General features: G+C 39.5%; 2 protein-coding genes across 2 annotated transcripts; both read left to right on the top strand.

Annotated features, from left to right (window-relative positions):
- Positions 1 to 261: 261 nt before the first annotated feature.
- On the top strand, positions 262 to 6,044 carry LOC107282430 (E3 ubiquitin-protein ligase TRIM39). The gene is made up of 4 exons (XM_015810208.1): positions 262 to 276; positions 2,210 to 2,508; positions 4,216 to 4,269; positions 5,219 to 6,044. The coding sequence occupies exons 2-4, from the start codon at positions 2,232 to 2,234 to the stop codon at positions 5,767 to 5,769; spliced, it is 882 nt and encodes a 293-aa protein (XP_015665694.1). The 5' UTR covers positions 262 to 276; positions 2,210 to 2,231; the 3' UTR covers positions 5,770 to 6,044.
- Positions 6,045 to 21,772: 15,728 nt separating this feature from the next.
- Positions 21,773 to 26,169, top strand: LOC107282394 (E3 ubiquitin-protein ligase TRIM7-like). Its single transcript, XM_015810166.1, has 4 exons — positions 21,773 to 21,788; positions 22,272 to 22,570; positions 23,503 to 23,607; positions 24,248 to 26,169. Exons 2-4 carry the CDS (start codon positions 22,294 to 22,296, stop codon positions 24,802 to 24,804), a joined length of 939 nt encoding a protein of 312 aa, XP_015665652.1. The 5' UTR covers positions 21,773 to 21,788; positions 22,272 to 22,293; the 3' UTR covers positions 24,805 to 26,169.
- Positions 26,170 to 26,915: the final 746 nt, after the last annotated feature.

Genomic DNA, 26,915 nt, shown 5'->3' with positions numbered 1-26,915 from the left:
TTGATGAGTTTCCCTTCTATCCCCTCGTCTAAATCATTGATGAAGATATTGAAGAGTACTTGGGCCTAAAGTAGCCTTTTCCGCAGCCTTTCCAACCGTCCGGTTGCAGAAGACGGACGGATAGATGGACACCCACACCGACAGTTCGCTTTCTACTTTCACTTTCCCTCTCCGCGCTGGGCAGCCAGAAGCAACGGCGACTGAACGACGAGTTCCTCCTCGGTGTCGCCTCCTTTGCTCTGAATTCTCCAGGCTAGCGGCAGGCGGTGGACAGCGGTAAGCGAGGGAATGGACGGAGGCGACAAAGCTGCCTTTCCCTCCCTTCTTGAACCCGCCGCGGTTTCCCCGGCCTTACAGGTATCTTGACTGCAGCAGACCCATTAGGCAAGAGCGATGCTCTGCTGCCATCCTCCAACCGCGACGCCGTGACTTACAAGAAAGCGCTGCCCCCTTATTCAATGGATCACAACAGGCAATGCCTACCTGCCCTCCCCCATCTTCCGCCTTCCATCCTGAGCAGAGAAGACACCGCACGAAAGGCACGGGGGGGGGAGGGGGGAGAAAGCGAAAGTTTCAGGCGCAGAATTTCGGGTTTCAGAGACACTTCTGGGTTGACGTCATGGCCACACTTAGCTAGTGTGCAGCAGGCGGAAAAAGAGGGAGGAGGAATAGCTAAGAGAAAAAGCAGCGTAGGGTTTCCGTTTCTTTTAACTTTTCCTCTGCTACCCTCTTAGAGACGATGAAGGCTGATGGACATGGTTTCTCAGGGGTTCTAGTGCCCCTGTTTTCCACAGTATAGCTATATTGATAATATGTCACTCTCTTCCCAAGGATTTTCTGATGTTTTCTCCAACTAGTCCAGACGTTTTCAATTGACTTAGTTCCAATAACTTTATGGCTCCTTCAGGTTGGACCTCAGTATGAAAAATGGTTCAAAAAGAAGTTACGTTAATCTGTCCTACATTCTAAAAGGCCTCAAACTATGAAGCTATTTTCCTATGGAGTACAGAAAAAAGAAATAAAAGCTCATGTTTCATCTTTTCCATTGTGTTAACTGATGTGTGAATAACAGATATTGTGTTATTCTTCAGGTTAAAGGTTCCCACCCCCTTCTGTTAAATCGTGTCCAGTTTTTAGAAACTGCCTGGAAAAGTTCATGTAGGATTTTTTGGGCAAGGTTTTTCAGAAGTGGTTTGCCATTGCTTCCTTCCTAGGGCTGAGAGAAAGTGACTGGCCTAAGGTCACCCAGATGGCTTTGTGGTCATGGTGAGGCTATAATTCACAGCTTTTCAGTTTCTAACCTCAACCCTTACTACACCAAACTGGCTCTCAAAAGAGATCTTAGACCAGTGGTGGCGAACCTATGGCACGGGTGCCAGAGGCGGCACTCAGAGCCCTCTCTGTGGGCACACGTGTCGTTGCCCCAGCCTTGCCTCCCCCTGCGACCCCCTCACCAGCAGTCCCCCTGGAGGAGAGTCGCCATCGAGCATGGCCCACGCGGAGCAGCACAGCCAAGGACATGGCAGCCAGGCAGTGTAGACAAGACTCTGCCCTCACACCCCATCACGCACAGTTGATGCTGCGGGGTATGGGCAGAGGGCATGGCCATGGTGCTGCTGGGCTGTCTGGGCAATCTGCAGTGGGCCCTGGAGGCGATGAATGGCCCTGTGGGCAGCGGGGCTGGGGTGGAACGGGGGCAGGGCAGGGGGTGGAGCGGGGCTGGGCCAGTTTTTGGGCACTCGGTCTCTAAAAGGTTCGCCATCACTGTCTTAGACCTTTATAAAATCAGTTATCATCCTTCCCCATGGAAATAAAGTATGAAGGCAATAAAAAAGAATATATACTGAGAAGCACTGAATTACAAGAGAAAATGGTCTTTCTAGCTAAGAAAGAGAAAGAGATTTTCTGCTGTTGCTTTTTCTTTGGTCAGGGGATGGTTTTCTTCTTGCCCACCTGTTCTTCCTGGGAAGCAACAGCTTCATGACCATCTTCTACCCTGGCTAAGGAGGGTGTCTTGTCAGTTTCCTTCTGCAGCATCCATTGGAGCTGTATATTCTTTATCATTTGAAAATGACACTTGTGGTTTTCTGAACACTTAGAGTCATCTTAATAAATGAATGAACAATTTTGACCACACAAACTTTTATCTCTTTAATCTGATTTATATAGAGTTTTTCTATTGCACGCCTTTACACTTTCTTTCTTCTAGGTACATCTGACTGAGACCCACAATGTCACACACTCCCCGTTGCAAACTAGTTGACTATTTTGAAGAGCTGAGTGAAGAGGAATTCGAGAAATTTAAGATGCACCTCGAGGACTACCCAGTGGAGAAGGGCTACAAGCCCATTCGTCGCTCCAAGACTGAGAAAGCTACCCACATTGAAATAGCCCGATACATGATTGAGGCATATGATGATGCCAAGGCCCTGAAGGTGACCGTCAGCATTCTGGACAGAATAAATAAAAAGGATCTGGCTGCAAGAATCCAAAACGAGATGCTGGAATGTAGGTAGAAAAAGCCCAACTGCGTATTGGTAACTCAAGGGTGATTCTAATTCCTTTGTTGACTTCTGTTCCTCTTTGGCTTTCTAATGATATTTCAAAATGAGTGGTTTGTGGGCCTCCATTAATCTTTGCTATAGAGTCAGATTTGTCCCCTACTCTAAAGCTAACAAGGTCACTGGCTTTCTAATGACAATCTATTTTAGAGTCCTTGTCTAGGAGGTTGAAAGTATAGGAAAGTAGGTAAATGAATAGGGAGAAAGATGTAAAATTAGGACTCACAATTTCTACATAGGAATCAAGAGCTCCATATTTTCAGACAACCCAGACATCAATGAAGGCCTGGGAGAGAAAAAATTCTTAGGAAAAAGAAGAAATTGCAGAAACAAAAGATTAGGGAAAATGAGCACATTTGGGAGAAATGCAAATAATTGAGGAAAAACATTTTGGGAAAATTATGTTCCCCATTTTTTTTCTAAGCAAATTATCATGATTGTTTAAAAAAAAAAAAAAAATTCTTAAGTTTTACATCCCAGTAAATTGGATATGCATTAGCCTCTTGTTTATAGTTCTTCCATCCATGCTCTTTTTTTTGCATTTCAAATGTCTCCTTTTTTTAAAATTTTTATTTATTCTTTTTTCACTATGCACGCAAAAAATAATAATAATGAAAAAATACATTTTTTTCCTTTAACAGAACTGTGTTATACATCTCATATATATTATTTAGAATTTATTTATATCAGTAATCATATCTTTTTCTTTCTCTATTCTAGCCAGTTATAACATTTGTTCCATATTTCATAAAATTCTGTTGCCTCCTTGTCTTTTAATTCTAGCGTAAGTTTATTCATTCCCGTGCATTCTAGAATTTTGTATATAATCATATTGTTTGTAGGTATGTTTTCACCCTTCCAACACTGGACATATTCTATGCGGGCTGCTCTTAACATATGTATAATGATGTATTGGAGTTGTTTTTCCATCTTTAAATTTATTATACCCAAAAGAAATAGTTCCGGTTTGAGTTCAATTTGCACCTTAGTTATCTCCTGTATCCAGTTCCTTATCCATTCCCAATAGGTCTTTGCTTTAGGGCACAGCCACCACATGTGATAAAATGTTCCTTCCTTATTTTTACATTTCCAACATTCCGGATTCATATTTTTATACATTTTGGCCAATCTCGCCGGTGCTAAATGCCATCTATAGAACATTTTATATTGATTTTCCCTATATGCAGTTGATCATCCATGCTCTTAATGGCCCCATTTCTACTGAAAACAGCTGCCTGATGTTTAGCAAACAACAGAAGTGTCCAAGTAGCAATTTTCTTTGAAAAAATGGACAGGCTGGTGAACCTTGCCGGTTCCTACTTCCTATGCAGTGATAGCGTTAGTATAGTTCTGCTGTGTGGAAAATTGCTCAGCAATGCAGCCCAAGTTGCTGTCCTTCTATTGTGTTGACTGGGAATAGTGCAAACTGTGATCCAATATATCCAAAGGACAACCAGTAGGGAAGAAATAGGTCATCCCATATAGCTGTGAAACAACCTGATCTTAATTAAATCAATTTAAAGTTGTGGTTCCTGTGAAGGATATTTTTCCCATCCAAGTGATTATGACCAAAGGAAAAAAAGGGGACAGCCAATTAGCTCATTCATTTATTCATTTTTTTAAATTTTAATAAGAACTGACTTATTTTCAACAGATTTTCTTCAGTCTCCAGAATCAGACGAGACGTTTTCTGGATCTCAAAATAAAGGTTAGTTGTCCACATATGCATTAAGTGCTTTCCAAACACAAGACTTGAATCAAAAAGAAAAAAAGACTGATTACCAGCCTTTGGATGACTTGCTGCAGAATCAGATCTCAAGGTGTCAAAACAAAAAGCATTTTGTTCCAACTCTTTTCTAAATGAAGTGGCTAGGGAAAAGGGGAGAAAGTGGAAACAAGGAATGGACTCCTGTCAGAAAGAGCTCCAGACTTTGGCAGTTTCTTAGCACACAGATGAGCCTTGATGCACTAATACAAGTCATAGCTCCTGTAATATACTCCTGAATGATTCCCCCTAGTGCCAAATTAATTTTTTAAACAACAGATAAGTGAAATCTGTCAAATCCCCAAATATCACAACCATCCAGTATTTTTGCATAACATTTCATGAGATTTCCAATATTTTTTATCTTGCTTTGGTTTGGTGAGTACATCACCACAAAGAACTATTTAATGGCAGCTTTTTCTTAAAAATACTGCTAATCCATGGACAAAAGTATTTGTTTTAAAGATGTTTTTTTATGCCATGTCTTTATGTCTTCAGGTTCTTGATAACCCTGTCATCTTTCTCCTTAAAAAAAAAAGGAATCATTTTCTGTAATCCGATATTTTAGAAAATATCCCCAAACCTACAGAATTTGTTATAATTATATCATACAACTTTAGTGGCTGTATCTATACAGTTTTATTGGTAGCATTATGGGACAGTCCACAATTGCTTTTTTTCAACTTAGTGTACATTCCTGGCACTTCCAATTGGCTCCCCTGTCCAGGTTATAGTAAAAAAATATACATTGCTTAGAGCTAATTAAACCCTTCAACAATTCTTACAATGTTGTCTTTAACCTGAATTAATACTGCCTTTTCACCAAATCTGTAAGTCATAAATTGAGTCACTATCACTTCAACCTTTTCTCTTTCTCTTCACTTCTCTTTAGTGGAGGTGATGCTGGATCCCAAGACAGCTTATCCCACCCTCATCCTTTCAGAGGACCTGAAAAGTGTATACATGGGTGAACAAGCCCAGGACTTTCCTGACAATCTTGAACGCTTTAATTTTTTCCCTTGCGTTCTGGGAACAGAAGGCATTAATTCTGGGACTTTAGAGTGGGTGGTTGAGGTGGGCAGGGCCAAACAATGGGCCATTGGTGCTGTGCGTGAATCCATAAAAAGAAAAGGATATTTAAATATAATGGCTACTGAAGGGTTTTGGGTTTTGCAGCTGATGGATGGAGAATATGAGGTCACCACCACACCTAAAACCATTCTTCCACTGTGGAAAACAGTTCAACGGATCCTTGTTTGCTTAGAATTCAATTTAAGCAAGTTATCTTTTTATGATGTGGACTCTATGGAGATTATCTTTACTTTCAACTATCCATTTTTTGAGAAAATGTTCCCTTTCTTCCTGACTTGGGACAAAAAAAATCCATTAAAAATAGTACAAATTACTTCATCAAATAATCTGAGGAAGAACAAGAAGAAATAGTGTTGTGAAATGACCCAATCTGACCCATTTTCTGTTCAGACCTTGAAGTGATTGCCATTGGATTCAGGGAATCTTACTTTTGATTAAATACAATAGAATATGTTTGATTAAATACAATAGAATAGTATTGTTAATTTCTGATTTCTGTTCCCTTTATTCCCTTCATGGGAATCTTTATGAGAAACTTTAGTCTATGTGTGAAAAAAGTATGAGAAATAAAGCTTATAAAACATTTACCCATTATGTAAAAGAATTCCATAAACAATAATATATGTTCACTCTGATTTTTTTTAAAAAGACTTTAAAAAGTAAAGAATGGGATCAAACAATCCTGGCCTGCAGACAAGATATGGGTGGTTTTTTGGCATAGGAAGGCAGCAGTTTTACACTTACAAAGCATGGTATCTTGTTTATTTCTGCAATCAGATTACTAGAGAGACTGGCTCATGTTGTAAAAAAATTGGCTTAGCCTGGCACAGAAGCCAATCAGAGCCAGACACGAGAGACAGACTTTTGCAAAACTTTTATTGAAGCACTTCAGCAAAAGGGTCCCAGTCCAATTTGGGAGCTAAGACCCTGAACAACAGCATAGCACAATCTTTTTTACTGCTGATTTCCAGAAATAGGGGAGTAACATTTCATAAAGCTATTACCCTTTTGTGTCATTCTACCTTGTTTTTAGTCTACCTGTCCATTTGTCTACAGAGTTGCACCTCGCCTGAGCTTACCTGTCATTTTGCCCCTATAGAGTTATATCTTGCTTAAGCTTTACCTGTCCATCGTACCTGCTTGGGTTTCTGCTGCTTGTCTTCTTGTTACCAAATCTTGTAATTTCCTATCTATTTCTAAATACGCGTTGTTACATTTCCTTCATCTCTAACAGACACATTGCACATTTGCAATAAATTTTTATTCCTTCCTAAGATGAGGGTATATTGCTTCTTAATGGGTGTTCCATCATTCTCCCCCTTTGAATCTGGGAAAAATTTACTTCCCCAAGATTCTCCAACAAACAGTATTTGGTTCTTAAGAGTCTAGGTACCTTATTGGCAGGTAGTGAAACATAAGCTTTACATGTCTTTAATACAATGGGTGTCCTGGTCAGACCGATCTTTGTATGTCCAAAGTTTCGTCCACCCCTGGACAAAGGTAACTTCCCCTTTGCATAAGCTGTAAGATGCATCAAGAAAAATAGGGCCATGAAGAGTTAAGAAACTCTCAACGAAAGGGGATGCCCTCCATAGATTGTGTAAGCATTCAGAAATCCACTAGCTTTAAATGCATAACAAGGTTAGAGGGCATATTAATAAGAAAAATATCTTTTAAATCCAATAGGTGATGTTGCCTATCAAATCCAATAGGTGATGTTGCCTATTTATCATGTTCCATGCTATGCAGTCCCTCTGTTTTATGGACCAAGAAAGCCCTTTTGTATAAAGAAAATGTAAATACAAGGTCAATTATCCCCACAAGTTACTATCCTCACAATCTATTACACCCAATCTTACACAAGTATTCCCTGGAGGTTCACTTGATGGATTTTTTTTTCTAAGATGTAGTTTGCCAATGAACATATTTTAAATAGATCGAACATCTACAATAAATACACATAATAAATGGAAGCAGACAAGTAGTTATATATATACAAATCAACATCCAAATGTCCACCATCTCACAATTCCAATAAGCTAACATGGCATCAGTCCTAGGACAAAATCAACCAGTTATATGACAATTCAGCAATGCCAATCCTGTTGAAGCTGAAACTTTGATCGGTCTGCTCAGCATCTATAATGATCAGCATGAAAGGTGTAACCAAGTGCAGTTCTATAGTTTTCAGTTGTGTGCAGAACTCTTCCCAAAGTGGCTGTGGTTTCTTCTAATAGGTTCCTATTAAAGTCTACTAAATCAAAAGACAATAATTAGCCATTCATTCTGGGGAGCCAAGGTTCTATTTAACATTCACCATACATCTACTGGTATTTAGTGCCTACTCAGATGCCATATTGATGTTACTGAGCATTTTCTGTTCTGTTGCTGTAGCTCTAAGTTGTGTCAGCCAGCAGGAAAACAGGTTCTCCTTTCCACACATGGGATATGTAAATCTTGTCTCCTGGGGGTTTCACTTGCATATACTAGGCGAGATGTGCAGCTTCCCTTGCTTGAATGACCCATGGTCATGTCACCTGTTAAAAAAAAAAGACTTACAAAAAGTAATGGATTCTATAACTGACTTGGGCAGTTCCAGCCTTTGGATCTGGTAGGATACCCGGATATCAGCCTGTTGCCATGTGGTCCAGAGAAGTCACAGGTACAGTGAGTGATTGCCACAGCTCACCAGAATCTGAAGTGTTCACCTTCCTTTTGCCACAATTCCACATATTTATTTTACCTTGATGGTAAAATACTGTAAATGGTTCATTTCCAAAGTCCAAACAGATTTTAAAAAAAGACAGGTGAATTTACAATGCCAGGCATGGGGGAAAAAATCCAAACTTAGTTGATCTTATCTAGCCACAGTTAACCCCTGAGTCTTGTTAGGGTTAAGTATATAATCATGCAATGTAAAATAAAGCTGCTAGGCAGATTGTTCTCTCCCCATAAGAAGACAGATCAGGAGAGAATGGCATATCAGCATAACTGCAAAGCAGACTCCCATACTGTGATAGGACTATTGTACTGTTCCGCTCACATACAGAGAGAGACACAACTGTGGTTTAGTGGAGTTATTAATATTCCCCAGCAACTCCCTTCACCCACAATCAGCAATGTCCCAATTAAGCCCAGCCGCAAGCAGGCCAATGCTAGTCCACAGAGCAATGGCCAATGAGTCCACAAGGCACTTGAAAGTTTCCTAATAAAAATAAACCCACCAGGCAAAATTAAATACACAATCAAAGAAGCTGAGAAGATAAATAATTGCCTCTCCCTCCACCACTCCACCAAGCCTGGCAGAGTAAAAATACTTTATACAAAACTTTTGCTTTCAGAGAACTAAAACAACCCTGAAAGCATAAAACAGGAGGAAAATTGCCATAACAATTTCCTGAAAAAGTAAACTGAGGTTTTTCCCCTGATGAAGTGGCTTGCCAAAATCTACCTTGTAGGGCTGAGGAGAAAAAAATGACTAGCCCAAGATCATTCAGCTGGCCCTCATGGCAAAAGAAGTATTCAAACTCACAATTCTCTAGCTTTGTAGCCTGTGGCTGTAACTACTGGACAAAACTGGTTCTCTATAAAGGTTTCCCTTCCCCTACTTGGTTCCAAGAAAAAGGAAAACAAATTGAGCACACACATTAAGCAGCAACTAATCACCACTTTTGAAGTAGCAAGGAGTCCCAAAGATACATACTTTATCAGATGTTAAATAAAACTTCATAGGATTGTTCCTTTGACTAGAGTGCCCTCAAATGCATTATTAAGGATAAATCCAGACTAAAATGGAAAGGAAAATCACTGAGGTTTGATACACACACATACAAAACAGAATAACAGATTTGGATGGGACCTTAGAGGTCCTCAACTCCAACCCTCTGCTGAAGCAGGAAATTATCCATTTCAGACAAATGATTGCCCAATTTCTTCTCAAAACCTCCAGTAATGAAGCACCACAGTTCTGAAAATAAATCATCCCACTAATCAATTGTTCTCATAGTCAGGAAATGCTCCTTAGTTCTAAGTTGGTTCTCTCCTTGATAAATTTTCAGCCATTGCTTATTGTTCTGTTTTAAGCACTTTTAAGAATAGGATGACCACTCTTCTTTGTGGCAGCTCTTCAGATATTGGGATACTACCACTTATTAAGCTAAACATACCTAATTCTTTTTTTTTGTTTTTTTTAAAGAAAGACAAATATGCAGACCAAAACTGCCTCCTTTTTTAATGTGAGGGAAAAGCAGATAACAGATTTCAAAAGCCCAAAGTTGTAACTAAGCAGAAAAAAATAGTTAAAAGGAACAGAAAAACTGCATCCAGGTTTCTTGCAACCTCCAATTTTCCAAGGCAGAAGTTTTTGGGTAAAAGAAGGAGAAGTAACAAACTAAAAAGAATTGCTCAGAAATTTCACACACACACATCCCTTCTCTACTCAGCATGGCTGGCTCAGGAACTCTGGGAGTTGAAGTCCATGAGTCATAAAAGAGCCAAGGTTGCCTACCCCCTGGGAGTTGCACCTCACCTGAGCTTACCTGTCATTCGCCCCTATAGAGTTATATCTTGCTTAAGCTTACATGTCCTTCGTTCCTACTTGGGTTTCTGCTGCTTTTCTTCTTGTTGCCAGTCTTGTAACTTCCTATGTATTTCTAAGTATGCATTGTTACATTTCCTTTATCTCTAATTGACACATTGCACAATTGCATTCTAAATTTTTATTCCTTCCTAAGATGGGGTGTATTGTTTCTTAATGGGTGATCCATTACTCGGGGATGTTGGCGATTGTGCAACCCATTGGGAATTGCAGGCATCAGCTCTGGGAAATACTTCCATTGGCAGATGTCAGCCTTCCCACAAAGGAAAAAACACTAGATGAACTAATTCTTTTTTATTATGAAGTGACAAAACAAAAGTTTGCAAGTCTAGAAGTACAAACTTCCCATCACCACTTTTAACTGTCTAAACAATTAGGGTGGGTCTTGTGAAGATTCTTTCTCAGACCATTAAACAACTGGGGGCTCCTGCTATTCTGGTCTGTTTCCTAGGCTGCATCTCTTCACTTTCTTTCTCAAAGTCATCCATGCCATCCCATTATAGCAGGATGCTACCCCTCTCCCATTGCATTCCCAATTCTTGTCTGTGTGCTGGGATGGCCCGTTTTGGGAGCTTGGAGGATGCCCCGTCCAGCTTCGCGATCTATTTTCACTTTCTCTCTGTGTACTGGGCAGTTGGAAGCAGCAGTGCCTGAACAGTGAATTCCTCCAGAGTCTCGCCTCCTTTACTCTGAATTCTGCAGGCCAGCAGCAGGCAGAGGACAGCAATAAGCAAGGGAGTGGGCTGAGACATGAGAACTCCCTTCCTCTCTTCCTGGACCCGTGGCGGTTTCCCTCATTTCTGCAATGGGAGACTCTTGACTGCAGCAAACCTGTTAGATAGGAGAGACGCTCTTCTGCCACCCTCCAAGCCCCGAAGCCTTGGCTTGAAGAAAGTGTGCCCCCTTATTCATTGGCTCCTGCCAGAATCACAAAAGGCAGTGCCTATTTGCCCACCCCCACCTTCTTTGAGCTTTGAAGACCCGGCACAAATGGCCCAGGGGCAGGAGGGAAAAGGAAAGCGAAAATCTCTTTAGGTTCCTGTTCTGATCCAGAGTTAAGTTGCTTTGTAAATCCAGATCATACAGATAAACTCAATAAGAATGATTACAAAACAGATATTTTATTCAGAAATACTTGCAGTTATGGTTGTTGCTTCTGGATAATATACATCTGTTCATCATTATAGGTAAGAAATTAATACTTTCTCCATACCAACTTCTAACATGGAATGAGACCATCTGAGTCCTCCGGTGGTCCCATGCTTATCTCAGACAGGCATTCCAAACTGGCACATGGCCAGGATATCCTGTAAAGGGCTCAGTGACTCCTCCTACAGATCTGTTAACATGGGATTGCTGACTAGCTAAACTACATTACCCATAAGCCATCTCTTAAGGAGACAGCACTTAACCCAATAAATGCCAAACATTCTAACATACATATCTACATGCTCTAGTCAGGGTTACATGATCCAGAACAGTTCCAGAGATGCTTCTCAGGATCACATGCCGGCCACAACTAAGGTAAAGTGCAAGGGAAGAAGAGTCGCTGAGAGAAAGAAGCAATGTCGTGTGGCTCCGTTTCTGCTTTTTTATTTTTTCTGCTACTCCCTAAATAGAGACGAAGCAACTGGACTGAGCCCAATGGAGCCGATTTCTCCTAAAGGCTAGCTATACTTACTTGCTTTTTTCTCCATAGGCCTACCTAAACTTTGACCACATTAGGTTTAATGTGATTTGTATGGATTCGCTGTACTGCAGCCTTTACACTTTCTTTTTTTCAAGTACATCTGATTGAGACCCACAATGTTACACACTCCCCACTGCAAACTAGTTGGCTATTTTGAAGAGCTGAGTGAAGAGAAAATTAAGATGCAGCTCGAGGACTACCCAGTGGAGAAGGGCTACAAGCCCATTCATCACTCCAAGACTGAGAAGATGCCCATGTTGAAATAGTCAAATACATGATTGAAGCGTATGATGATGCCAAGGCGCTGAAGATGACCGTCAGCATTCTGGACAGAATAAATAAAACGGATCTAGCTGCAAGAATCCGAAATGAGATGCTGGAATATAGGTAGACAGAGACCATCTGCGTATTGATAACCGAAAGATGACGCTTAAGCTGAATTCCTTTGTTGGCTTCTGTTCCTCTTTCCCCTTGGCTTTCTAATAATATTTCTCTCAAAATCAGTATGAGAACAGTCTTTACATGTTGTCATTTGGGGGGATAGAGCAAGCATGTGAGATCTCTAGAGGAAAAGGGAAATAGGTATGACATAGTGAATGTAGTATTTAATATGGCCTATTGTGATATTCCTCCTGTTCTCTAGCTCAGGGCTTTTCAACTGGTGGTACGTGTACCACCTGTGGTACATTGGCACCTGGCAGGTGGTATGTGACCATCCTAGAAAAGTGGTAGTGGGGGAGGGGAATGAGCTGAACCGGCGGCAGCACTGCACAAGCCTGAGTGAGAGACGGCTGCATCTGCAGGGCTGTCAGGGCTCAGTGGAAGCACCAGGATCAGCGCCGCTTTCCAGCTGATCGGTGCTTCTTTTGGGCTATCAGGACTCAATGGAAGTGCGAGGATCAGCACCGCTTTCCAGCTGATCGGCGCTTCTTTGGGGCTGTCAGGACTCAGCGGAAGCGCCAGGATCAGCGCTGCTTTCCAGATGATCGGCGCTTCTTTGGGGCTCAGTGGAAGCGCCAGAATCAGTGCCAGGCTCCAGCTGGAGCTTTGCGCTGATCCTGGTGTTTCCGCTGAGCCCCAAAGAAGCACCAATCACCTGGAAAATGGCACTGATCCCGGCAGATCCTGACAGCCCTGAAGAACCGCCTATCAGCTGGAAAGCAACACTGATCCTGGTGCGTCCTGACAGCCCTGAAGAAGCGCCTATCAGTTGGAAAGTGGCGCTGATCCTGGTGCTTCCGCTGAGCCCTGACAGCCCCAAAGAAGCACCGATCAGCTGTAAAGCAGCACTGATCCTGGTGCGTCTGCTGAGTCCAGAAGCGCCGATCACCTTGAAAATAGCACTGATCCCGGCATGTCTGCTGAGCCCAGAAGAAGCGCCGATCACCTGTAAAGCAGTACTGATCCCGGTGTGTCTGCTGAGCCCAGAAGAAGCACCGATCACCTGGAAAGCAGCACTCATCCCGGCGCATCTGCTGAGCCCAGAAGAAGCACCAGTCACCTGGAAAGCAGCACTGATCTCAGTGCGTGCACTCACACACACACAAACACGTGCGCAGGTCTGGGAGAGGTGAGCTGAGCCAAGCCACGGAGAGGCAATGATGGGGGAGGGGAAGCCTTTGCCCATCATTACCTGCCTGTTGCCACCTCTTCCCGGAGCCTCTGGCAATTTAAAAAAAGGGGAGGGAGGGAGGGAGGAAGGAAGGAAAGAAGGAAAGAAGGAAAGAAAGAGTCAGGGATGGAGGGAGGGAACTTGGATATAAAAGGGGGGAGAGAAGTTTGTTAAATGAGCTTTGCCTCATTTTATGATTTTTCTTGCCACAGTTGTTAAGTGAATCATTGCAGTTGTTAAATTAGTAACATGGTTGTTAAGTGAATCTGGTTTTCCCACTAACTTTGCTTGTCAGAAGGTTGCAAAAAGAGATCACATAACCCTAGAACAATGTGACCATCACAAATATAAATTGGTTGCCAAGCATCCGAATGTAAAATCACATGACCCTGGGGATGCTGCAATGGTCATAAGTGTGAAAAATGGTCATAAGTAACTTTTTTCAGTGTTGTTGTAACTTTGAACAGTCACTAAGCAAACTGTTGTAAGTCAAGGACTACCTGTACTTTATCACTTTTTTCCGGGTTTTTTTTGGGGGGGGGTCATCAAGTTTTTGACACCTTGCTAGGTAACTGGTGGTACTAGAATGCTGCCATATTCTAAAAGTGGTACAATTGGTGAAAAGGTTGAAAAGCGCTGCTCTAGCTCAAATCCCACCTCCTGTTTTTACTGATTTGCTAATCTAGCAAACCCAAAACAACCAGAGGGTGTTTTGTGATTTAATAGTTATCTCCTCTGTCTTAGCTGAGACATCTACCTCCTCAGACAAACAAGAAATCCTTTTACATTTTTATTTTTGAATTTGATATTTTGAGGAAAAATCCTGTTGGCCAAGTTTTCTCAAGGCATGATACTCAGGCACTCTATGGTCTATTCAAACATAGAAGTAGTTTTAATGTCCAATGGCACATATGATCACAGAGAACAAACTGAACACACTAAAGATAACCTTAAATGCTTTTACTTTTAAATCACTATATTATAATTATAATTCGATCAATCTTTTTGCTTACTGGAAACCGAAGGTGAAAGAAGAGCTGGATTTGATTCCTTTTTGTCTTCCATTGTTTATTGGACCCCAGAGTTGCAGGAATTTCTACTAACTCTCTGGGAAGTAATGCCCTTCAAGATGTGCTGCCCCAAATGATGGCAGTTGAGATCTAGCACACTTGGAGACATCTGGTTGGAAAAAAATCTGTTCTACCTAATATTTCTTGTGGCTCATTTTTATCAGTTGATGCTCATTGCATTAATACTGAGCTTAATGCATTAATTTGTTTAGCCTATCAGATGGTTGCAGAAGGAACAAAGGGAACCAAGGAGCTTCAGTTTCTTCATTTGTTTTTTAATACAAGAATGACCATTTATTTCTGACAGATTTCCTTCCAAAACCATCCGCCATGACCAAAAGAGACAAAAAGGCACGAGAAAAGACAATACTGTCAAATCTATGTGACAAAGAAAGGCAAAAGAAAGGCAAAAGTCTTGGGGCTGCTGCAGCAAGAAGGGCAGAAGGAGATAGATTTGAATTCTTGTCCAAGTCTGAGCTAAAGAGCTGTCCAGCTAGCTTGGCCAGTGTTTGGCATTCCAATGCTTCTCAAGCCTAAGGCACCCCATATTCCACTTAAGTTTCTTGCTAATATGGGGCTTAATCCTTTTTTTTCTTAACTGCCACACTTTTACTTCAAGATTAGCTCTGATTCTCTAGAAATGAAAATGCTTATAGAACTTTGTTTGAATTGTTCCATGTTGTTCCTGACCTTAGCCTGACAGAAGATATCATTCTAATTTTCTCCTTATCTACAACTTTAGTTGAAATGATCTTAGATCCCAAGACAGCTTATCTTGCCCTCTCCTTTCAGAAGATCAGAAAAGATCAATTTCCCCTCAAAAGTGCCTCACTTAATTTGTCTTTCTCATTTTTAACAACACTTATAAAAATACAAGAAGAATCCCCTGCAAGCTGAACACACTGACTTGGAAAGCTGCTTGGCAAAAGAAGGTGAGAGCTAAACTCAAGAGAGATGATTTGACCTACCAGATGGAGTACTACATGACTAAACACTTGTTTGAATATGGTTAAAAGAATAGTTAAATTTTGGATATGAATGGGTTCTATAGTAAGAGAGATATGATTTGTAAGTAGTATAGTCAGTGCTTTTTTTCTAAAAAAAAAAAAAAAAAAGGTGCCAGAACTCACACACGTCATACAACCCGCCTTGCCTACCCTACAAGGTTCCATCCAAAAAAGGTGCCAGAACTCCGTTCTGGGCATTCTATGAGAAAAAAAGCCCTGAGTATAGTATTTCTTTATGATATGGGAAATATAAAAATAATGGGATTATTTAAAAGAACAAAATGTTTTGGATATTCAAATGTAATCAACTTGGAGAAAATTATAACCGACAAGAAATGTTCTGAATACTGAGGGGAAACTAAGCTTAAATAAGAATAAGAAAGAGCCAGACTCAAAGAGATGATTTGACCTACCAGATGGAGTACTATACAGTGGTGGGATTCAAATATGTGAGCAACCGGTTCTCTGTCTGGATACTGCTTCCAGAAGTTCATTCTGGGCCTGGGCAACAAAAAATTAGCTACCGGTTCTGCCGAACTGGTGTGAACTGGCTGAATCCCACCACTGGTATTATATGATCAAATACTTGTTTAAGTATGGTTAAAAGAATAGTTAAATTTTGGATATGAATGGGTTTTATAGTAAGAGAGATGTGATTTATAAGTAGTATAGTATTTTTTTATGATATGGGAAACGTAAAATACTGGGATGATTTAAATGTACGAAATGTTTTGGATATTTAAATGTAATCAATTTTGAGAAAATTATAATTGACAAGAAATGTTTTGAATACTGAGGGGAAATTAAGCTTAAATAAGAATTCTGAAAACAGGACTCATAGCGATTTACACAAGATGATTCTTTTGCAAATGCAATTGTAAAATAACCTGATTAGAAAAGATGCTACATATTGATGTTATTGTTATTCATATAAATATTAGAAAAATGTTTATATTCAACTTTATATGTATTGAAAATATTAAGAACTATATTTGCTCAATGTTGGGAAAGGGGAAATATTACTGGAAGAAGAGAGGATCAAGGAAATGTATTTCTAGTTAGTATGTTGACTATGAAATCATAGAAATTAACTATCATTGATTGTTGTTATAAATGTGAACCCAGACAACACATTGTTTACCAAGTACTAAAGATTGTTATTGTAAAAAATCAATAAAATATATTAAAAAAATAAAAATAAAATTTGAAACAAAAATATATGCAGTTCAGATTTGAATTTTTTGAATGCTGTGTGAACTTTATTAACAAGTTTAGTATTTCATATTTTTTCATATTCTAAACATTTGAATTCCTTTGATTTCTTAACTGAGCAGAAATACAGATTACGGTATAGATTGATTAAATCATTTAATGATAATGAGGAACAAATGAATGATAGATAACAACTTGGACAGTTATTCCTATAATATTGTTCTTCTAGTCTATATCTATTTAGCAGATCCATATGTAGCTTGTTTCTGGGTTGGCTCTTGGACCATCATCATGCCTTGTCCCAGTGGTTCCTCAATGTTTCTCTTTCATTACAGCAATTAAGCTATCTGTAATAAAGGCTACCAAATAATAAGCTGTTTATCTAGGAGAATTTAAATCAGAGATTCAGGATGGTAGTGTAATTCGGTTGATGGATGGGAGTGAAGAGACCCAAGTTCAGATTTGAGTTCAATCATAGAGATCACTCGTTTACTTTGATTTAGTCAGATAACATCTGAAACTGCCTTGCCTGGTTACCCCATTGCCAGAATGGGTTAACTAAGGTAGAAACAGACATCTGCCTTCTGTTGCAAATTTAACTACAGTTATTATTATTATTATTATTATTATTATTATTATTATTATTCATTAAATTATTTTTAAAAATTCTTTCTGAGCATCCTATGTCTTCCTGTGCTTGCTGGCTTCTTTGATTGATTTAGAGCAATTCCACAATTTCACCTCAGAGGAAAAAAATAACTCCCACCTTTTTTTTAAAAGAACAACTCTGATAAGAGAATGCTGGTGTAGTTAACTCAAAGCTGATAAATGCCATACAGGTAGTCCTCAGCTTATGACCACAACTGACATCAGAATTTCCATTGCTAAGCAAGGTGGTTGTTCCGTGAGTCATGCCCAATTTTATGACCTTTTTTTTTGCCACAATTGTTAAGTGAGTTGTTGCAGTTGTTAAGTGAGTCTGGCTTCCCCTGCTGACTTTGCTTCTTGAAAGGTGATGGGGAAGATTGCAGATGTTGATCACATGACTCCAGGATGCTGCCACCATTGCAAATGCATGTCAATTTCCCAGTGCATGAATTTTGATCATGCCATTGAGGGGATCCTATGATGGTCGCAAGTGCAAGGACTGGATGTAAGAGGTTTTCTTCAGTGCCAGAAACTTTGAATGGGCATTAAATGAATGGTTTATTATTATTCACATTGCTTGGTGAGGTCATCACTACGAAACAACTCATATTTACATGTTATTAGATTTAACACAGTTCTGCATCCAGGAACATGTTCTCTCAAAGGATAACTTTAAAAAAACCCACCACAAACTGTTATAATACAAATTGACTTTTCCTTTAAACTTGGAAAACTAAGCTAGTCCAAACTTCAGAAACATTTGTTCTTTAAAGTAACTACAGTTTTACCCATCAGAATTTAAGCCAGTCTTATGTTAAACCCCTTCAGGCAGACGTACTGTTGATCCTCCCTTTCCTTTGCTTTTTGTAGCTGATTTGTACCTAGACTTTCTACCTGGTATGATTATTTAACACAGATTCAATTTAATTGGGTGTAATTTATAAATTTAGTAAATTCTAAATTTATAATTTGGAAGGAAGGAGTCTTGGAAAAATTCAGGTTTGGACAAGAATTATCCATCAACTACTTTGCAGGATTTTTACAAGGTTGGTTTTCATAAATAAGGTTAGCCATACTTGTTGTGGCAGACAATAGAATCTTACATCCAGATTTTTGTCAGATATAATATTCTTGCTGGAATGTCCCAGAGTGAACAACTCGGTCAATGATTAAAAAATAGGAAAAAGAAAAGGCCAAATGTAAGTAGCTGGTGCTATTTTTTTAATGGTTTTTTTTTAAATCAACCATTACACTGTTGGAAGCAAATGTGTACAATCAACCTCATATACCGTACACACTCAACAAATAAACCTATCTGCAAATTTTTAACCAAAATATTATGAAAAATGTACCACGCGCAAAATAAGCTGACCTGCATTTTGCATGGTATTTTGGTTAAATATTTAAGAGTCTGCTTATCTATGGATGGGTTTATCTGCAAGTATATATAGGAAATACTTGAAGTATTTAAAAATATTAATATATACCCATGGATAAGCCCATTCATGGATAGGCCAACCCCAATTTGGGAGTGTCCTTTAGCACATATATTTCCTGGTTTCTTCACAAGTATATATGGTATTTTAAAAGTGCACAAACATTAAAAGTAAGGATTCCAATAGTAGCTATCTTTCTTTAATCAACATCTACAAATGAAAAGGGCCATTTTCAACATTTTTCCTACCTGCTACAGCAACTCATTTTGTCCAAGCTACAGGCACATTGAAGGCACCCAGATGACGCCCATTCAGTTCCTGGCAAATGCTCTGTTTTATCAGAAATGTCAATGCATACCCTCTCTAGGGAAGAAAATTCCAATCAGTCTCATCTGGCCAGAAGTCCTATCATGAAGTTAACCCCTTAAAGAATATTTCATGAGAAAACTTTGCAATTGGCCTGGTGTTGGACATGCAATTCAGAAGTTGGAACTTTAACTGATTAAGTTTGGGATTATCCTTCTTTTAACCCTATTTAGAAACCATAGTAAAATTATAAAACTAAACACATTACAACATTAAAATTATCAATGACCTGGGTTCAAGTTAAACTTCTGATCTGCAATCAACATACCTTATCCAGTACTTGGGGACAGAATGGTATAATCTGCCAAGGCCAACTTGATGCAGCCAAATCGAAATGGCCAACTTGATGTGGCCAATTCGCCCTGGGACAACTTATTGTGGGACAATTCGGTGCAGCACAACTCAACACAGGACAACCCAATGCAAGATTACTATTATCTGCCACTGTTTCTTTGACATTATTTTCATTTTTCTCATTCACAATTCATTTTGTCCCTCCTTTAGCATCCTTTCTTTAATGATTCCATTACACCATTTCTTCAATATTAGTGTAACTCTTGCATTTCTCAATTCACTTAGTTCTTTTTACCTGCACTTAAGGCACACAAGAGTGCCTTTTGGGCAATTGCACATGTACCCACTGCTATAAGGTAAACCCATTTTTTGGCAGGATTCACTGTGAGACCGGTGGTGAATCAAGAAATACAAGAGTTATACTAATACTGAAGAAATGGTGGAATAGAATAATTAAAGAAAAGATGCTAAAGGAGGGACAAATAACATCAAAGAAATAGTGGCAGACAACAGTAATGCTACCTTGTGTTGAGTTATCCCACGTTAAATTGTTCTGTGGTGAGTTGTCCCACAGTGAATTGGCTGCACTGAGTTGGCTTTGGTAAATTGATTGGGATGAATTGGCTTTGGCAACTTGGCCATGATGAGTTGGCCACAACAAACGGGCCATGAACAGCAACTCTGGTCCAAAAACCAGGTGTTCAAAGCTTTAAGGAAAATTAGGAGGATGAAGTCCTACTGAACTTCAGTGGGTAGAGTGTTCCATACAGCAATGCCATGGAAAAAACAGTATTTTGGGGAAGGGATTAGGACTATGTCCATCTTGTCTGACCTAGTAGGACAAATACAGGTCCTTGGAAAAGATGGTCCTGCAGGTAACATACGCCTGTGTTATATAGGGTTTTAAAGGTGATGATCAGCACCTTGAATTGCACCCAAAAAGAAAGTGGAGGCCAGTGTAGCTCACTTCTGAATTAAAGGCTCAATGAAACTGTACTGATTACAAACATGTACAAGTTGCACTATTCAAAGAAACAGAGAAGGTCACCATAGGCATCACATTACCATTGTTCATGACTGTTCTAGGTACTATGAAAAATCCATGACACAAATTAAGAGTGATGTTTGATAAGCTTCCAGAGTAAAAATGCATTCAGAACGTGGAGAGTATTTCTATTATTTCACAGGTCACTTTTTTAAAATTTCCTTGATTAGGAGTAAAACACACAGAGTTTATATTTGGGTGAGGGGGAATTCTGAAAAGCTTGGAGGAAAAAGCACCTGAGATTCAAGAGTTCCCTCCTCCTTCTCAGATGTTTTTACAATGGTTCATTCTTTTACCCAGAAGACCAGGAACACAAATACTTTTGTTTGTAAAGATTGCAGAGCCACAAAGATTGCAGTCACAAAAAGGACAGGTTAAAATTGCTCCCAGGGTGAAAGACACCCTCCCACCACCAAATGTAAGCTATATCTACTTTACAGGAACAAACAGACTCAAACTACAAACAAATTGATGATTACATGTGGAGCAACTGCATACTAGCATACATATGGACTCATGGCTACGTAACTGCAAATTTTTGAAAATGCACTAGGCAATTTCTTATCCCTACTATGCTATGTCTAGGCTATATCAAGTATAAAATGTCTCTATTTTCCTACAAGCTTCAATGAAATAAAAGGGCAAAAAGTAGTTCTGAAGATGGAAATTATTTTTTTAAGGTTCTAAAGCCTTTGGCAACGCTTTTTTTGTCATAGGCAGGCAGCAGTTTTACACTTAAGCTTGGCAGCTTATTTATCTCTGCAGATCAAGCTATTTGAGAGAATGGCTCAGGGATGATGGGATTTGCAGGCACCGGCTCTGGGAAACTCTTCCATTGGCAGATGTCAGCCTTCCCACAAAGGAAACAACACTAGGTGTTTAATTCTTCTTTATTATGAAGCGACATAACAGAAGCTTCCAAGTCTGGAAGTATAAACTTCCCGACGCCATTTTTAGTTGTCTGAACAATTAGAGCGGGTCTTGCTAAGTTTCTTCCTCAGACCTTCAAGCGACTGAGGGCTCCTGCCTCTCTTGTCTGTTTCCTAGGCTGCATTTCTTCACTTCCTTCCCCAAAGTCATCCACGCCACCCCGTTACAGAGGGCGATGCCCCCGCCCCAAACATTGCTTTTCCAATTCTTGTCTGTGTGCTGGAGAACTCGGGAGAACGCCCCCTCCCGCTTCGCGATCCACTTTCACTTTTCCTTTTCCACTTCCACTTCCCTTAGCGGCGGCTGAGTGGCGAGTTCCTCCTCGGGACCCGCTTCTTTTGCTCCGAATTCTCCAGGCCGGCGGCAGGCGGAGGACAGCGATAAGCGAGGGATTGTGCGGGGAAGCGAGAGAGTTACCTTCCTCTCCCTTCCTGGACCAGCGGCAGTTCCCCCAGTCCTCGAGGTATCTTGACTGCAAGCAAACCCGACGGGCAGGAGTGATACTCTTCTGCCAGCCTCCAGCTCCGACGCCTCGGTGCTGCCCGCTTATTCACTGGATCACAAGAGGCAAAGCCTACCTGCTTCCCACCCCCGCCTTCTATCTTGAGTAGAGAAGACTCAGGCGGTCGGTGGGAAAAGGAAAGTGAAAGTCTCTTCAGGGTTAAAGTAGAGTGCAGCAGGCCGGTAATGGAGGGAATGGAGGAGGAGCAATAGCCGAGAGGAAGAAGTAGCTTTGCCTGACCCCCGTTTCTGCTTTTTCCACTTTTTCTGCTACCCCCTTAGAGACCCTTGAAAGTGGTCAGAGCCGGATGGAGCTGATTTCTCCTGAGGGCTTCGTGTATTTAACTTGGTTTCTTCTCCATGGGCCTATCTAAACTTTAACCACACTAGATTTCATCCCTTCAGTCAGATTTCTATTTCAACGTTTACATTTTCTTTCTTCTAGGTACATCTGACTGAGACCCACAATGTCACACACTCCCCGCTGCAAACTAGTTGACTATTTTGAAGAGCTGAGTGAAGAGGAATTTGAGAAATTTAAGATGCACCTTGAGGACTACCCAGTGGAGAAGGGCTACAAGCCCATTCGTCGCTCCAAGACTGAGAAAGCTACCCACATTGAAATAGCCCGATACATGATTGAGGCATATGATGATGCCAAGGCCCTGAAGGTGACCGTCAGCATTCTGGACAGAATAAATAAAAAGGATCTGGCTGCAAGAATCCAAAACGAGATGCTGGAATGTAGGTAGAAAAAGCCCAACTGCGTATTGGTAACTCAAAGGTGATGCTTAAGCTAAATTCCTTTGTTGGCTTCTGTTCCTCTTTCCCCTTGGCTTTCTAATATTTCTCTCAAAATCAGTATGAAGAAAAGGGAAATAGGTATGACATAGTGAATGTAGTATTTAATATGGCCTATTGTGTTATTCCTGCTTTTTCTGCAGCTCAAATCCCACCTCTTGTTTTCACTGATTTGCTAATCTAGCAAACCCAAAACAACCAGAGGGTGTTTTGTGATTTAATAGTTATCCTCTTTGTCTTAGCTGAGACATCCACCTCCTCAGACAAACAAGAAATCCTTTTACATTTTTATTTTTGAATTTGATATTTTGAGGAAAAATCCTGTTGGCCAAGTTTTCTCAAGGCATGATACTCAGGCACTCTATAGTCTATTCAAACATAGAAGTAGTTTTAATGTTCAAGGGCACATTGATCATAGAGAACAAACTGAACACACTAAAAATAACCTTAAATGCTTTTACTTTTAAATCACTATATTATAATTATAATTCGATCAATCTTTTTGCTTACTGGAAACTGATAGTGAAAGAAGAGCTGGAATTGATTCCTTTTTGTCTTCCATTGTTTATTGGACCCCAGAGTTGCAGGAATTTCTACTAACTCTCTGGGAAGTAATGCCCTTCAAGATGTGTTGCCCCAAATGATGGCAGTTGAGATCTAGCACACTTGGAGACATCTGGTTGGAAAAAAAATCTGATCTACCCAATATTTCTTGTGGCTCATTTTTATCAGTTGATGCTCATTGCATTAATACTGGGCTTAATGCGTTAATTTGTTTAGCCTATCAAATGGTTGCAGAAGGAACAAAGGGAACCAAGGAGCTTCAGTTTCTTCATTTGTTTTTTAATACAAGAATGATCATTTATTTCTGACAGATTTCCTTCCAAAACCATCCGCCATGACCAAAACAGAGAAAAAGGCACAAGAAAAAATAATACTGTCAAATCTATATGACAAGTTTTTTGGGATTCCAAAGAAAGGTTAGTTGCTGGTGAATGAATTAATGTTCCTAAACAAAAGTCCTGGGGTGGCTGCAGCAAGAAGGGCAGAAGGAGATAGATCTGAATGCTTGTCTCAGTCTCTGAGTTGCTGTCCACCTACTTGGGCCTGCATTAACCTTCCACTACCTGAGGCACCCCATACTCCATTTAACAAATGCATTGGGGAGAGCAGGTGTGGATGTTGTTAAGTGGGACAATCATGTCAGTGCCTGAATGACCATCACAACCTGAGAGTATAATGGACAATTATGTCATAATTCAAGAATTATCTGTAGAAAGTCAAATTAAATTTCTTGCTAGTAAATTCTTCCTTTCTGGGGTCTAATTCATGTTTTGTAACTGCCACATTTTTACTCCAAGCTTAGCTCTCTGTTTCTCTAGAAATGTAAATGCTTATAGTATCCTTACTGCATTTTGTCTGAGGGCTCATACTTACATCTCCCTAACAAGTAGCCTTTCCTACATAGATATCACATGTATGAAAGTGGGTGCCATTTTGGAAGCAGCCACCATATTGTGCATAAGCAAATAAAGAACAGAACTTTGGTTGAATTGTTCTATATTGTTTTTAACCTTAGCCTGACAGAAAATATTCTAATCTTTTTATCTACAACTTTAGTTGAAGTGATCTTGGATCCCAAGACAGCTTATCCTGCTCTCATCCTTTCAGAAGATCAGAAAGGGGTACATATGGGGGAGCAATCCCAGGTCCTTTTTGACAATCCTGAGCGCTTCCGTTTTTTGCCAGGTGTCCTGGGAGCAGAAGGCATTGACTCTGGGACTCTAGAATGGGTGGTGGAAGTAGGCAAGGCCAAAGAGTGGGCCGTTGGGATTGCTCGGGAATCAGTAGAAAGAAAATATTCAGAAGATATCACCATTAATCAAGGATTCTGGGTACTGCAGCTAACACAAGGAGAGTACCAAGCTTCTACAAGCCCTCCCATCAAACTTACACTTTGGAAATCACCACAACGTATCTTGATTATCCTGAAGCATGATTTTGATAGACTCATCTTTTACAATGCTGACTCAATGGATCACATCTTTACTTTTAATTATCCATTTTCTGAGAAAGTGTTCCCTTTTCTCTTAGTGAGAGACAAAGAGACTCCCTTGAAAATCTCTCCAAGAACTTCAGTGACAAGACATGGAGAGGAAAAGAAAAATGAGTTTTGAATCATTTGTTTATTTACTCTGGAACAGTTTCTTTTAGAATGACTGAGTTTACTGTTTTATTAATCTTTGATTCTTGCCTAAAATGTTTTTGAACCTTCAATCTATATCTTAATAAAGAATATATAGATAGATGGTAGATAGAGACGGTTTTTTGTTTAAATGCTTGCTGTTTTCTTATTATTGTGTTCTGTATATTTTTATTTAATGTTTTAATGTAAATTATTGTACTAATTGATGATTTTGTTTTAAGCATTTTTCTGACTTTAAAATATGAAACAGAAATATGTGCAGCTCAGAGTTTGATATTTTAGTTGTGTGTGAACTTGATTGTTGTTTGTAGAAATTTGATTACCCAACTTGGTAATATCACCAGTGTGAATGAGTATGGGGTTTGCTGCCTGTTCATGTGTAGTAGCTTGCTCTACCAATTTATGTGTAGCAGCTTGCTGTACCAGTTCTGGCAGTGATATGATTTCTTCCTTGGTGATTCCCATCCATTCCAAGAATTCCACAAATATGAAACCTTGTACTAGTTTTTATAACTGAATTAACTAGTTTAATATTTTATTTTTCATGTTCTAAACATTTGAATTGCTTTCATTTCTTAACTGAACAGAAATACAGATTATGGTATAGATTGATATAGGTTAAGTAATCTTTCTTTGAGTCAGTCTAAGTTCAGTTGTTAAGAGTTCTTTTATATTCCTTAAAATCCTTTCCCCTTCTATAGTTGCTCGCCGCCTTTAACTCTCTTCTCCCCTAGTCCTTCTGGGGTCTTTACTTTATAGCTCTTCCCAATCAGGGGATCAACATTTTTAGGTCCAAAAGGAAAAGGAAAAAGAACAGGCTCACTCAGTTTCAGCACGCTGTTGACAATCAGCTGTTTAGCGGAGCGCCACTGGTCATCACTTCTTTTGGCTGGTGACAACTTGGGCTGCCTGAGTATTACAAAATCTTTGCTCAATATTTAATTAATGTCATGAAATGGAACAGCTGGATTCACATAAAATGCTAAACTAAAATGAGATTGAGGTTCAATATTTCTAGCAGATTGCATGAACTCAGCCATTACATCAAATTATGATATGGTTTACTAGTAATAGCATGTTGTGTAATTACAGTAATTATGCTTATTAATCTGGTTTTAGGGTTCAGGGCAGAGTTTCTTAAACTTTTGTAGAACATAGAACACCAGCCACACATGCCTTTTATCTGCAGCATCTATAGATATTTCTTTTTGGAAAAGAGGAGATAAAAGGAATAATGACACAAAACCAGCTTTAATTATATCTGTTCCTCTTTATATTATATGCATTGATTATATAGTGTAAATATTAACAGAATAAATGACTTTTCCTGAACATTTCTATGTCTGATTTGAGAGGTTTTTAAATAACATCTTGGAATCAGCAAAACATTCATCCTATTTCAATAGCTAGTCTTGATTGTAAAGAAATAAAAATACAATATTTTCACATAAAAGTTTGTGTTCTCTGTGAATGTTTATCTAAAAGTTTTCCAGTGAGGATTTTCTTTCTCCAGTTATTTTAATGTAACATTAAAGAATCTTTTTTAGTATACTTGGTTGGTGAGACCGAGTGGCTCTAAGCCTCATATCTTGGGAAAGCAGTAATATCCCACAATGAATGAAGTATTTAGTATGTTTTATGAAACCAGACAATTAGTATTAGCATTTGCAGTGTCCCCTGTACAGCTTTCTCAGAACTCCATACGATAATTATCACTATAGATTTGGACAGGGAATCATCAAAGATCCATTTTTTGTATTAACTAACTATTTTGGTTTTTTGTATTAACTTATTTATGTCTTATAGCTTATACAATTTTTATCTTTTATGATTGTAAGCCCCCCAGAGTTACCCTGGTCAGTGGCCAGTAAAATTTAGAAAGACAGAGAAAGAGAGAGAGAGAGATAAATCTAGGCAACAAATTAAGGCTGAAGAAAGACACGAAGTAAAATATATGGTGCCCTTCGTCATTTTAACCTTTGCAACAATTCTGAATGATATATTAGGTCACAGAAGAGTGAGTCACCTGCTAAACATCATAACTGAGTAGATTTGCACCTAGGTCTCCATGCTCCAAGTCCA

This window comes from Protobothrops mucrosquamatus, unplaced genomic scaffold (assembly GCF_001527695.2).
Source record: "Protobothrops mucrosquamatus isolate PMUCROS unplaced genomic scaffold, P.Mucros_1.0 scaffold7, whole genome shotgun sequence".
Lineage (NCBI taxonomy): Eukaryota > Metazoa > Chordata > Lepidosauria > Squamata > Viperidae > Protobothrops > Protobothrops mucrosquamatus.
Note: the sequence above shows the minus strand (reverse complement) of the source record. Positions and strands in the feature narration are given on the sequence as shown.

Bases quoted from the DNA above. Each gene is read 5' to 3' on its own strand.
- LOC107282430 (XM_015810208.1), top strand. From the start codon at position 2,232: ATGTCACACACTCCCCGTTGCAAACTAGTTGACTATTTTGAAGAGCTG. The intron at 2,509-4,215 runs GTAGGTAGAAAA...TATTTTCAACAG, and splicing joins CCAAAACGAGATGCTGGAAT to ATTTTCTTCAGTCTCCAGAA. The intron at 4,270-5,218 runs GTTAGTTGTCCA...ACTTCTCTTTAG, and splicing joins TTCTGGATCTCAAAATAAAG to TGGAGGTGATGCTGGATCCC.
- LOC107282394 (XM_015810166.1), top strand. From the start codon at position 22,294: ATGTCACACACTCCCCGCTGCAAACTAGTTGACTATTTTGAAGAGCTG. The intron at 22,571-23,502 runs GTAGGTAGAAAA...TATTTCTGACAG, and splicing joins CCAAAACGAGATGCTGGAAT to ATTTCCTTCCAAAACCATCC. The intron at 23,608-24,247 runs GTTAGTTGCTGG...CTACAACTTTAG, and splicing joins TTTTGGGATTCCAAAGAAAG to TTGAAGTGATCTTGGATCCC.